A 14,078-nucleotide genomic window follows, 5' to 3' on the forward strand; every position below is an offset into this window, starting at 1 on the left:
CAGTAGTAGTAGACTTAAACTGGAATTCTGCAAAAGAGCAGTATGTTTTCTCACCTGCTGAGCTCTCTGGCACTCCTCAGACTAGTTTTGTTTGGGACTGGGGAGGGAATCGTGTGTTTTAAAACCATTCCTCTAACAACTGACCTGTATTTCCATCCCTTAGTTTTTAAATGGTTTTTCTTCTCTTGTTATTTGTGTGCGCCACAACTGGACAACTTGTGTGAATCCAAGTGGTCTCTGTTTCCACCATGATGGTAGGAAGATCAGCTCATTATCAAACATCCAGATTCGCCTGCCTTTACTAGCTGAGCCATCTGGGTGGACTACCCCTGCTATTTTTATTACTATGTTTATTTTGTGATTTTTCTCCATAATTTGTGACATGTATAAATTTTATGTAGTTGAAGGTTATCTTTCTTAGTTTCTTCACTATGTTTAGTATGCTGATAATAGTCTATTTCCTTGGAAATTCCAGTGAAAAGTAAAAAAAATATTTAATCTTAATTATGTAAATATCAAGGATATAATGAAAAAAGTATTAGTTTATTAAGCAATTTTTGAATGGTAGCTTTAGGTCACTTTCATTCAAAATTTATGTTCCAAAACTATCCTTGGGGTGTTTTTTTTTAACTAATTTTTTTTTCATTATTTGTATATCTGTGTTTGAGGTTTGTACACATGTGCTGCTTTTGGAGGCCAGCAGAGGATGTCAAGTCTCTTGGAATTGCAAATGGTTCTGAGCTTCATGAATTGAGTGGCTTCCATCCTCTGCAGTAGCTGTTCACACTGTCCTCTGAGCAAATTCTCCAGCTCCTGCTTGGCTCCTTGCTATGTGTTTGTGGTGGAAGGAAAGGAAACTCAAAACACTTGAATGTTAAAACAGGTCAATAAGATGGCGATGTCTGGAAACTTTGGTTTTTGGCATTGTCTCATAGGCTAGAATGACCTTGAACTCCTTATCTGGCCTCCATTTCTCAGGTGCTGGAATTGTAGGCACATGCTGTAACTATGGGCTAAAATAATACTGGCGCGCGCGCGTGCGTGTGTGTGTTTGTGTTTGTGTATGTAAAGTTTTGTAGTCAAATGCAGAGAAAAGTATCTGAATATGTTAAGAACTATTAAGATATTCTCCCCTTGTCACACAGTAAAGTATTTGTTGGTATAGAATGCTAAAAAGTACCAATATTGAGGAGCCCAAATCTATAATATTTACTGTAATTCTTGGCTGAGGTAGAGTGGCTGTTTGCAGTTAATGGTGCCCAGAGACATTATTTGCAACACTTTCTGGCTAGATTTTGGTTAAGGCAAACTGTTGTGTAGGATACAAGTTTTTATGTAACCAAATTCACTTCACTAGTAAAGGTTATTTATCCTTGTGGTATGAGAAGTGGTCAACTGTGGTCAACAGCCTATCACCTGTGGCTCATACTTTGTTGATTCTATTCTCCTGCGGCCAGACTGGTGTTGGTTGTATATGTATTACAGTACTTAGTTTTCATCTTAACTTTCTTTCTAAGGAACACTGGAATTGCCTAATTTAATTTCAAAAGTTAGAGGTTTTTGTTTTGAGACAAGATTTCACTCTGTAGCCAAGTAAGCCCATTCTTTCCTTAGCCTCCTGAGTGCTAGGGCTATAGGCAGGAGCTATCACACTGAATTTAGATTACCATTTTAAAAAAAGTTATTAAAGGGCTGGAAAGAAGGCTCAGTGGTTACAAACATCTCCTGCCTTTCTACGTCTAAGTTCAGTTTTTAGCACCCAAGTTAGGCAGCTCACAACTACTTCTAATTCCATCTGCAGGGAAGATGCTCTTTTCTGATCTCTGATGGCACACACATATACACTAAGAAGTAATAATTAGAAAATAAAATTTTTATGTTAATTTGTCTGTATACATGTCTTCGTGGTCATCCTTGTGGGTGTAAAAGTCAGAGGACAGCTTATAGGAATCAGTTCTTTTCTTTATTCATGAGGGTTCTAGGGCATGAACTCAGGTTGTCAGGCTTAGCTGCAAGTGCTATTCTCTAGTAAGTCTCTGTGACCCAGCATATCTTCTAATGATTATTAGTACTAAGTTTTCAGCTACTCATTTAGTAGGTATTGTGCCAACATGCAGTCCTCTTTTGACTTGGTGTTATGCCTCAGTTCTTAGGTTTTGGGTTGGGGTGTGTGTGTGTGTGTGTGTGTGTGTGTGTTTTGTTGGTGTTGTTGGTGTTATTGTTGTTTTTGGTTTTGGTTTGTTTTTCAAGACTGGGTTTGTCTATGTAACAAACCCTGGCCGTCCTGGACTCTTTGTAGACTAGGTTGGCCTCAAACTCCCGGAAATCTGCCTGCCTCTGCTTTCTGAGTTCTGGAATTAAAGGCATGCGCCATCATATCTGGCTAGTTCTTAAGTTTTATAGCTTATTTGGCTAACCAAAATTAACCTTTTAAAAAGAATACAATACTATTTGAGTATATGAAAAGCTTCAACAATAAACATTTAGGGGCTGGTGAGATGGCTCAGTGGTTAAGAGCACTGACTGCTCTTCCAGAGGTCATGAGTTCAAATCCCAGCAACCACATGGTGGCTCACAACCATCTGTAATGATATCTGATGCCCTCTTGTGGGGTGTCTGAAGACAGCTACAGTGTACTCACATATAATAAATAAATAAAAAAATTAAAAAAAAAAAGATTTAAAAAAAAATAAACATTTAGTTTTCTTTGGGAGTTGTAGATGTAATTAATTTATGCTTACCGAGAAATAAATTGTCTTAAGAGGTTCTGATTTTGGTTGTGTCATGTTTAACCTTTATCTTTTCTATTTGATTTTAGATTTTGGTTCACTGTTTGACCTGGAACATGACTTACCAGATGAATTAATCAACTCTTCGGAATTGGGACTAACCAATGGTGGTGATATTAGTCAGCTTCAGACAAGTCTTGGCATAGTACCAGATGCAGCCTCTAAACATAAACAGCTGTCAGAATTGCTAAGGTCTGGTAGTTCCCCTAACCTCAATATGGGAGTTGGTGGCCCAGGCCAGGTTATGGCCAGTCAGGCCCAACAGAACAGCCCTGGATTAAGTCTGATAAATAGCATGGTCAAAAGCCCAATGGCACAGACAGGCTTGACTTCTCCCAACATGGGGATGGGCAGTAGTGGACCAAATCAGGGTCCTGCTCAGTCCACAGCAGGTATGATGAACAGTCCAGTGAATCAGCCTGCCATGGGAATGAACACAGGGATGAATGCTGGCATGAATCCTGGAATGTTGGCTGCAGGCAATGGACAAGGGATAATGCCCAATCAAGTCATGAATGGTTCAATTGGAGCAGGCCGGGGACGGCCAAACATGCAGTACCCAAACGCAGGCATGGGCAGTGCTGGCAATTTATTGACTGAGCCACTGCAGCAGGGCTCTCCTCAGATGGGAGGACAACCAGGATTGAGAGGCCCCCAGCCACTTAAGGTGAGAACTGTTTTTGTATATAGTACCCTTTTGTACATTTTAGTGATGTATGAAGAGTTTGCGGTTATTTGTTTATTTTGTATTTATGTGCCAAGGATCTAATGTGTTGGTTCAAGTCATAAGCTCTTTTATTACATTTATAGAAAATATTTTTATACTTGACTGGTATCCTGTACCTTTGTGATTCTTCCAAAATGGTGGCCTATGAATTCCTAATCTTTTTTTTGTCCTGGAACTCACTCTGTAGACAAGGCTGGAGTCGAACTCAGAAATCCACCTGCCTCTGCCTCCCAAGTGCTGGGATTAAAGGCATGTTTTGCCACCACCTGGCATAAACAAAAATATTAAGAAGGTACTTTGGCACCATATTAATTTGTTTAGCAACTAGCTATGGGCTACTACATGAATGAGACATGAATTTCCTCCCATGGAGCACACCTGAAATCCAATCAAGAAACCTGGTTTACCCTCCTAATAGTAAGGATACTATTACAACGTTGGGGACATCTTACTTTGAAACTTTGTTGTAGCTTGCAAGGTGCATGGCTTGGTAAGACCATGAGTGACTTTACTCCCTAGCAGTCTGCTGCATTTACCTTCTAGCACATAAACGCTAGTCAGCAGGGACAAATCTTCCAACTCCATTCTCCATGTTCTATAACCAAAGTGCGTGTTTTTCAGAAGTAGTGTTCTACCGTCTAGATCAGGTGGACGGTTCAAACAATGGCAATAGTCGATATTGGTGGCTTCTGGAGCATCTCTGGTGGACACAGAGAGTTTCATTTAGTAACCTATGGCTTTGGGGGCAGCAATAGTCATAAGCAGGCTTATGCAGAATACTTCTGTTTAAATGTTTTTTTTCATAGCAGAGTGGTGGTACATCTTTAATCCCAGCACTTGGGAGGCAGAGGGAGGTGGATTTAAGTGAATTCCAAGCCAGCAAGGCTGTACAATGAGACCCTGACTCAAAACAAAACAAAACAACACTTTTTTTTTCTTGTTCACACTTAACAGCTGTATTTTTAATGTTTTTGTGTATAAGGGTGGGCAGCAACTTTAGTATTAATAGGTTTTTAATATATGATAAAAATAAGACCAATTTTAGCATAGGAAGAATGATACCTTGAAGGTTTTTGTGGGGAAGAGGGTGTTTTTTGCTTGACCTTGCCTGGTTGTTGTGTGACACAGCTTTCCCTGGGGAGACACAACACACAATGGCTACTTACCCAAATAGGGAATCACAGACTAAAGTATAAATATCACCAAAATCCAATTTGATGAACCAGTGAGCTTTATTAGGGTGTTTACCAGAGTATGAATTAAGGGTTTATAAGAGAAGAAATGACTCAAAGACAACTGTATTACCAAAGTCCATCCTGGGAACCTAGACAGGCCTTCAGGCAACTTAATTGGTCTAAGCCTCTTCCAGGCAGCTTGGCTACTTTATGCTGCTGGTCTGTCCTCAGAGTCCTCTGTCTTCGGAGAACTCAGCCTTTTGCTTACTCTGGCAGGGAGGGATCTAGTGAATCTGATCAGTTTCAGGAAGTTCCTGAAGCTATTTTTAATTGATTGCTTACTTCCTATTTAAGGAGCTCCCAGGAGGGTGGAATATTTCAATCTGGGATTACAACACTGGTACTTTCTTTACTTTTCAGGTTAGGTCAGTGTATTATGGTGGGTAGTTGGACATCAGGAACTATCAGCTATAAAAGGAAGTAAAATCAAATAACGGTGTAGCAAATGTAGTCTTGCCTTAATTCTCTTTGGTGGGGGAGAAAAAAAGGCTTCAAGAGACAGAAAATATAATAATGGGAAGGTGGTAATTCTGAGATACAACACCAGTTTGTATTGAGATATATGTGAATGCAGACATTGTACTTATTTATATAGACACTGAGGCAGCTTACAAGTACCTGCATTTTATTTACTTCTGTGAACTTTTAGAAACTTTGGTTACTTGTTCTTTTATTGTACCATTCAAAGTTCTTTCATAATATGTCTCAATGAATTTCTACTTTTAATTAATTATAAATGTAAATATAATTATAAATATACTGTAATTTAGTATAGTCATGGATATTATAATTTAGAATAAATTATTTTGGAATAAATATTATAAATATAATTATAAATATACTGTAATTTAGTACAGTCATGGATATTATAATTATTTTAGAATAAATATTACTACTTTAAAATCTTAAATAAGCAAAGGACTGAAGAGGACCTAGGCACTATTCGCAGAATCTATGTTGTAGCCAACCCTAATACCAGTTGCAGGGATCTGATGCCCTCTACTGTCCTTGAAAAGCACTGCATGTAAGTGGTATACAGCCTTACATCCAGGCAGACAGAGCACTCACTCACAAAATAAGCACACTTGTAGTGATGCAAGTTCATGATCTATCTACCCTTGGGAGGCTAAGCAGGGGCTTGCCTTTCCAAGGCAACCTGGTTACATAGTGAGATTATGTCTTAAAAGAGTGTAAGTGGTACTACCTAAGAAAAAGAGAAACATTTGCATTATTGTGATCGTAATATTTATTTCCTTTACAAGTTAATATTACGTAGTCACATAAGAGTGAGAATGTGACTGGCATGGAACTGGTAATCCTTCTCTTTCCTAAGTGCTGGGATTATAGGCTTCACAGAACCAATCCTGGTATGAAAATACAGTCGGAGTCGGGGTTAAGAAAGATTATTTGATTAAATGCTTGCTACAAAAGCACAGTGACTTATTAGTCCCCAGCACCCAAGTAAAAAGCTGGCTCTGGTGGCATTTTAATCTCAGCAATGGAGAGGCAGAGGCCAGACTCCTTGGCCTAATCGGCAAGATCCAACGGCAAGATCCAAGTTTAGTGAGAGCCTTGCTTTGTGAGATGTCTTGGTAGGTAAGACACTTGCCAGGCCTGGTGTCCTTGACTCAGATAGTCCTCTAACTAACTTCTTTACATGCACTATGGTAAGTGCTTGCAAGTGTATATACTGGGTGGGCACACATGAGTACACAAACAAATTTAGTGTAAAACACTACTTAACATTCTTCATTGTATAGTAGGATGGCTTTAGATAAACTGAGCACAAAGATGATAATGTTTCTTAAAAAACATGTAGCCCTGGCTCTATATTCATTGTGTTTTAGTTTTTCAATTTGGGTTGTATTTATTTTGATTGTATGTACAGTCTTTTTTTTTAATTTTAGAATTATTTGTTTTATGTATATGAGTACACTGTTGCTGTCTTCAGAACACCAGAAGAGGGCATTGGATCCCATTCCAGATGGTTGTGAACAATCAGGTGGTTGCTGGGAATTGAACTCATGACCTCTAGTAGAATAGTCAGTGCTCTTAACTGCTGAGCCATCTCTCCAGCCTGTATGTGCATTCTTAAGAGCATGTACCACCCAGGTGTAGAGGGTATAGAGGACAGCCTTGTGGAGACAGTCTTCTCCTTTCACTTTTACAAGTCTAGGGGATCAAATTCAGGTTGATAGAATTTTGCAGTAAGCACCTTTACCTGCTAAGCTATGTTCCTGAGTCTTTCAGTATGTTTTTGTTTTTGTTTTTTTTTTTTTGTTTTTTTTTTAAAGATTTATTTATTATATATGAGTACATTATAGCTGTCTTTAGACACACCAGAAGAGGGCATCAGATCCCATTACAGATGGTTGTGAAGCCACCATGTGGGTGCTGGGAATTGAACTCAGGACCTCTGGAAGAGCAGTCGGTGCTCTTAACCACTGAGCCATCTCTCTAGCCCCTTGTTTTTGTTTTTAAATGGTTTTCTAATATAGAACATGAACTGTGGTCATGGTGATGTCTTAGTAATATAGAGAATGACGTTTTGTTTTCTAATTTTATGTAGATGGGAATGATGAGCAATCCCAGTCCTTATGGTTCACCATACACTCAGAATTCTGGACAGCAGATTGGAACAGCTGGCATTGGTCTCCAAATTCAGACAAAGACTGTTCTACCAAATAACTTACCTCCATTTGCAATGGACAAAAAGGCAGTTCCTGGTGGGGGAATGCCCAACATGGTGAGTACTTAGCACTATTTCATTAAGACTTCTTTTTCGAGTCTTTTTCGTTTTGTTTTGTTTTCTTTCTTTGTTTTTTTCCCTTCTCCTTTCATTTTAGTTTTTAGAGATGTAGTTTCTCTGTGTAGCCCTGTCTGTCTTGGAACTTGCTCTGTAGACTAGGCTGTCCTTGAACTCAGGTTTGCCTGCCTTTGCCTCCATCACTGCCTGGCTCTTTTCTCTTTTTAGCATTTATGTACATGCAGAGTAGATGTGTGCACAATACTGTGGTAAACTTGTGGATGTCTGAAATCAGCTTGCAGAAGTTAGTTTTCTTTTTTCTTTTTTTTTTTTTAAAGATTTATTATGTATTTATTTATTTGATGTGTGTGAATACATTGTAGCTACCTTCAGACACACCAGAAGAGGGCATCATTACAGATCTCATTACAGATGGTCGTGAGCCACCATGTGGTTGCTGGGACTTGAACTCAGGACCTCTGGAAGAGCAGTCAGTGCTCTTAACCACTGAGCCATCTCTCCAGCCCCCGTTAGTTTTCTTCTGATGTGACTCTTGAACTGCACATGGGTCATTACAGTTATTTACCTATATATACTGGTATTAAATATATATTCGGTGCCTTAAGGTACATGATGTATATCATCCTTTTGCTTTGTAAAATTTCCATATGGGATTTTATTTGCTGTGCCTCTTGATCAGTTGGAAGACTAATTCTAAATAAGAGTAAATGTGTGCTACTAAGAGACTCCTTCAGCAAGCTCTCTCTCTCTGGTAGGTAAGCATTGTTCCTGAAGGATAGGAAAGTAGAACCGTTCTGCTCTTGGAGACAGACTCTTATGAAAAGGCTTCTCTCAAGGACTCTGAATACTAATTTTATTTCGATTAGTGTAACAAAGTAATTTTTCTTTTTTTTTTCGAGACAGGGTTTCTCTGTGTAGCTCTGGCTGTCCTGGAACTTACTCTGTAGACCAGGCTGGCCTCGAACTCAGAAATCCGCCTGCCTCTGCCTCCCAAGTGCTGGGATTAAAGGCGTGCGCCACCACTGCCCAGCGTAATTTTTCAATTAACAATGATTTTTTGTTTTTCTCTGGAATGGAACCCAGTGCACGAGTGGCTGTCCTGAAGCTTCACTCAGGAGCATCTGTAATGGACAGCTTTCATATGTTTAAAGTCTCTAGTGAGATGGAGCTCAGTAAGTTTAGGTCAGCTATATCTACGTAGGAAGTTCCAGGCCATCCTGAGGTGAGATAAAGACCAAAGGAAAGGGAAAAGTTAGGCGAGATAGAACACACTTTTAATCTATGGAGACAGAGACCCACACCTGTGGAAGGTGAATCTGATTTGGGTTCAAACAGTTTCTACTTAGGCATTCAATGGTTTGTTTTTACCTTTTGAAGTTTGTTCTAGAGGAATTTTATTTTTCTTCTACAAGTTTTAGTATTTTGTGTTGTCTTCATTGTCTGTATTTCCAAAAAAAAAAAAAACAGACAAAGATAAACAAAGCATGTCCTCATTGTCCTAAGGAATAATTTCTACTGGGAAAAGTTAATTTTTTGCTGGACATGGTAGCACAACACTTGTTTTTCTTGTTTAATTTTTTAACACTTGTTTTTTGTTTCAAGATTTCTTCTTTTGTGTTCGTGTGTGTGCACGCGAATGCATGCTAGTACCTAAGTAGGCTAGAAGAGCATCTTGGGTTTCCTAGAGCTGGAGTTATAGGAGTCTGTGAGCTCTGGATATGTATGCTGTGAACTTAATGCCGTTCTCTGGAAGAATTAGCAAGTACTTTGAACCACTGTGACATCTCTCCAGTCCCTGTGTGTTTGTGAGGCAGGATCTGGTAACAGGCTGGCTTCAGACTTGTTCTATAGAAAGAAGACTGGCCTTGAATCTGGATCTTACCCTTTCCTTTGAGCCTCTCATTCTAAGAATGTGGAATATATTCTTCCTTTTGGTTTAGTTCTCTTGTGTTTAATACATACATAACTTTTAACTATTATTGAGAGCTGTTGTAATTTATTATTGCATTAATCTTTTTGATAATAAGAGCTACTTATGTATATATTGAATTCTTCCCATCCAAATGAAAGAATGAAGTCTGCCATATAGTAGATCACCACCAAGGGTTTAATTTGATAATACCTAGTCCCTGTTAAAAGATGGCACACTGTCACACTGTTAAATGCATCTTTGCTACATTTGTTAGGGCCAACAGCCTACCCCATCGGTCCAGCAGCCAGGCCTGGTAACGCCAGTTGCCCCAGGGATGGGTTCTGGAGCACATACAGCCGATCCAGAGAAGCGCAAGCTCATCCAGCAGCAGCTTGTTCTCCTTTTACATGCTCACAAGTGCCAGCGCCGGGAGCAAGCTAATGGGGAAGTGAGGCAGTGCAATCTTCCTCACTGTCGCACCATGAAAAATGTCCTAAATCATATGACACATTGTCAGTCAGGCAAATCCTGTCAAGGTGAGTAGCTTTTAGGATGTTGTTTTATTTAGTACTTTGATTATGTTGATGGCATTTTAGACACAGACATGTTCTGACAGTAAATTTTGCTCTCTCTTTTTATAAAGCGACTTTGTACACCAGGTGAATTCCCAACCAATAAACTATAACTTCTTAGTGTATATTTTCTTGTTTGTGTTGTTCCTGGAAATTGAACCCTGATCCTTGTATGTGGTAGAGGAGCACTCTATTGCTGAGCCACGTTTCTACACTAAAATTTGCCAGAGGCTACTGATGAAGCTAATCTAGCTATCAGCCACTTCTGGGAGTTCAGTATCACCAGCTTCCAGGCATTGGGGTTAACATGACATATTTCAGGTCCTAGGGTCTGAACTCTGGTTCTCATGCTTGTATTACAAACCCTTGACTGACTGAGCTGTCTTTACAACTTGCACATTACCAATGTGCCTCTCATGATACCTTGAAAGGCTACCATATGGATGAAATACAATTTATGTACTTTGTTAATTGTATTGATTGTATTTTATTTGAGAAATTATGAAGATAGCTGCTATATGATTACTAAAAATTATTTTTAGTAAGTAGTGTATGCTAATTTAGGAAGTTGTGATATTTTGTGATATTTGTTCATTGATTTGGGCAATTACTCAGCACGGTACAGTTTTGCCCAACTGAATACTTTTATGTCTGGTGTCACTGTTTTATAGGCATATATTCTGCACTATATAACTATATAACTAGTGCACTATGTACATTTGGAACACTCAATAAGTTGGATGTCATTCCTGTAAATAAAATTACAATGTTTTGTTTTGTCTTAGTGGCACATTGTGCATCTTCTCGACAAATCATCTCACACTGGAAAAATTGCACAAGACATGATTGTCCTGTGTGTCTTCCTCTCAAAAATGCTGGGGACAAGCGAAATCAACAGTGTAAGTGATTAAATCTTCCTTTAAACCAAGTATTTTGAGCAGCCCACTAGTGCCCTTTGACAGAGTGTAGACTACTGCTTGACTTTTGAGACTCTGGTCTTGCCATGCCATTCTGAATGAAAGGTTTTTTATTTCTCTCTTAATTAGTAAAACAAAACAATAAGTACCAGGCAGTGGTGGCGCATACCTTTAATCCCAGCACTTGGGAGGCAGAGGCAGGCGGATTTCTGAGTTCAAGGCCAGCCTGGTCTACAGAGTGAGTTCCAGGACAGCCAGGGCTACACAGAGAAACCCTGTCTCAAAAAACCAAGGAAAAAAAAAAGAAAGAAAGAAATAGACTTGCTATGTAGCCCAGGCTGGCACTCAATTTGTTATCTCTGCCTCAGCTGCTTGAGTTTAGAATTTTGTTGTGTCATACATTCTTTTTTTAAAATTTTTCAAAACTGAAACATCATGTTTTGACACTGAGTTGGGTTACTCTTAGATACTTGCAACAAGTATATCAAATGAGAAATGTTGGATTGGGCTGGGGACATGGTTTGTTTTTTTGACTATTTGGTTTTCAAAATAGATATTCTCTGTGTGACAGCTTTATCCAACTTGCTTTGTAGACATGTCAGGCTGGCCTTGAACTGACAGATATCATCTACCTCTGTATCCTGAGTGCTGAAACTAAAGGCCTACACCACTATCACCTGACTTTTAATACTCTGTGTGTGTGTGTGTGAGAGTGCGCGAGCACGTGCGTGCTTGTGTTTGAGTTTTCTTTTATAAAATTTTAAAAATTAATAAACGAAGATGAGATTGTTCTCAGAGAAAAGTAATAAGTGAAAATACTACATTCAAAATGCCATATTTTTCTTAGAAAACATATTAAGTATTTAGTGTTAAGGGAGAAATTTGGAGCCATGTGTGGTAGTGGCACACCCCTTTAATTTCAGCACTAGGGAGGCAGAGGCAGGTGGATCTGAATTTGAAGCCAGCCTTGTGTACAAAGCAAGTTCCATTATAGCCAGGGTTACACAGAGAAACTCTGTTTCAAAAAAACCAAAAATTTGGAAGTCCATATAAAACATGAATTTACAAAAAATTTTAAAAATCTAATTGGAGCTGGGTGGTGGTGGCGCACGCCTTTAATCCCAGCACTTGGGAGGCAGAGGCAGGTGGATTTCTGAGTTCAAGGCCAGCCTGGTCTACAGAGTGAGTTCCAGGACAGCCAGGGCTACACAGACAAACCCTGTCTCAAAAAAAAAAAAAAAAAAAAAAAAAATCTAAATCTATACTACTAAGACATTTTATTAAATGAGACTTTTAAAATTTTTATTTAAGTATTTTAATATTTTTTTCTTATCTATAGTAGTCTAATACTGTATTTTTTGTCTTCTCTAGCAATTTTGACTGGAGCACCAGTCGGGCTTGGAAACTCTAGCTCTCTAGGAGTGGGACAACAGTCCACCCCTAGCCTAAGCACTGTTAGTCAGATTGACCCCAGTTCTATAGAGCGAGCTTATGCTGCTCTTGGACTACCCTATCAAGTAAACCAGATTCCACCACAGCCCCAGGTACAAGCAAAGAACCAACAGAGTCAGCCGTCTGGACAGTCTCCCCAGGGCATGCGGTCCATGAACAACATGAGTAAGTGTGTCTTCCAGTCCAGAGGTGATACTGGTTAAATGTGTAAATAGTATGTATAAATCAAAATTAACCTGATTGTAGGCGTGCTTCCTTTCTCCTCCCTCTCCCTTTCTCTGTCCCTGTCCTTCTGTCTCTCCCTCTGCCTTTCTCCCTCCCTACCTCTTTTGTCTCTTTCTGTTTACTAAATGATTTGGGGAATTGAGATTTTTAAGTTATAGCATAAAGAACACTCTTATAGTCCATATGCCGAAAACAATTACTGCCAATGCTTGATACCTTTTTGATACCTTTCTTCTTCTTTCTCTTCTTCATAATTGAGTTTGAATTTCCAGAAATTAGATCCTTTCTAATTCCTTATCATCATGTGTCTTATGGACCTTTACCCCAAGTGATCTCGTTGGCCAACCCTAGGCGTTCTTGTTTTTTGAGACCTTATCTTTCTATATGGTCCTGGCTGTCCTAGAGCTTGTTATGTAGACCAGGCTGATCTCAAACTCCTGCCTCTGCCTCCCAAGTGCTGGCATTGAAGTCATGCACCACCATACCTGACTAAGCTACTTTTGTTTTTTAGTTTGCTGGAATATCAGCAAGTGTTCTTTTTGGTTTTGGTTGCTGTCTGTCTGCCTCTCTGCCTCTCTGCTTCCCCACCCCCTGCCGTGTGTGTGTGTGTGTGTGTGTGTGTGTGTGTGTGTGTGTGTGTGTACGTGTACATACATATACACAATTTTTTGTTGTTGTTTTCAGACAAGGTCTCTGTATAAACACAGCTGTTGAGGAGCTCTGTTAATCAGGCTCACTTCCAACCTCTGAGCCCTTTCTCAGTCCTATTCTTCATTGGCTCTTAAGAGGTTTTTTTTTTTTCCTTCCCTTTGCTTGTATGTCATTGTTCTACATGCATACAGAGTCCAGAAATGAGGTGACAGTACCCTGAAACTGAAGTTACCAATGTTGGGAACCACTGTGTGGGTGTTGGCAATCAAATCAGGTCCTATTGGAGTCAGTGCTCCTAAAATCTCCAACCTCTGTTTTGTTTTTAAAGGTGTTTTTACTTTTAGTGTTTTTAAATAATCTTTATTTTATGCGCATCAGTGCTTGCTTGCATATTTTTCTGTGTGAAGGGGTTGGATCTATGAAACTGGGGTAAGCTGCCATATGAGTGCTGGGAATTGAACCTGGGTCCTCGGAAGAACAACCAGTAGATGCTCTTAGCCGCTGAGCCATCTCTCCAGCTGCCTACATTTCACTGTTTTTATTTGTGAGAGTGTATGTTTGTGGTTGTGTGCAAGCATGCTTTAGGCAGCCCCACTCCCCATGTTTATGTGTGTCTATGTTTCCCTGTCCATAAGTGCATGTGAGTACAGGTGCCCAGGTGAGAATTATTGAATTTTGAGTTACGATACTTGTTGTTGTGACTGGGTGATGGGAACCAAACTTATGAGAACAGTTGTATATCTTAACACTGATTCATATCTCTAGCCCTTCCTTGTTTTTTCTAGAGTTTCTCCTTTGGGTTTTTTGTTTGTTTGTTTGTTTGTTTGTTTG

At 39.3% G+C, this 14,078-nt stretch overlaps 1 protein-coding gene across 2 annotated transcripts in view; it reads left to right on the top strand.

Moving 5' to 3' along the window:
* Ep300 (E1A binding protein p300) overlaps positions 1-14,078 on the top strand; it is a 62,991-nt gene that overhangs the window by 11,398 nt on the left and 37,515 nt on the right. For both annotated transcript variants that reach the window (XM_028789850.1, XM_028789851.1), the window contains exons 2-6: positions 2,819-3,456; positions 7,321-7,497; positions 9,705-9,966; positions 10,788-10,901; positions 12,291-12,536. In XM_028789850.1, coding sequence (XP_028645683.1) covers positions 2,819-3,456; positions 7,321-7,497; positions 9,705-9,966; positions 10,788-10,901; positions 12,291-12,536 — 1,437 coding nt within the window. The remainder of the gene's footprint in view (positions 1-2,818; positions 3,457-7,320; positions 7,498-9,704; positions 9,967-10,787; positions 10,902-12,290; positions 12,537-14,078) is intronic.

The sequence above is a fragment of the Grammomys surdaster genome, unplaced genomic scaffold, assembly GCF_004785775.1.
Source record: "Grammomys surdaster isolate TR1022 unplaced genomic scaffold, NIH_TR_1.0 125852, whole genome shotgun sequence".
Taxonomy (NCBI): Eukaryota; Metazoa; Chordata; class Mammalia; order Rodentia; family Muridae; genus Grammomys; species Grammomys surdaster.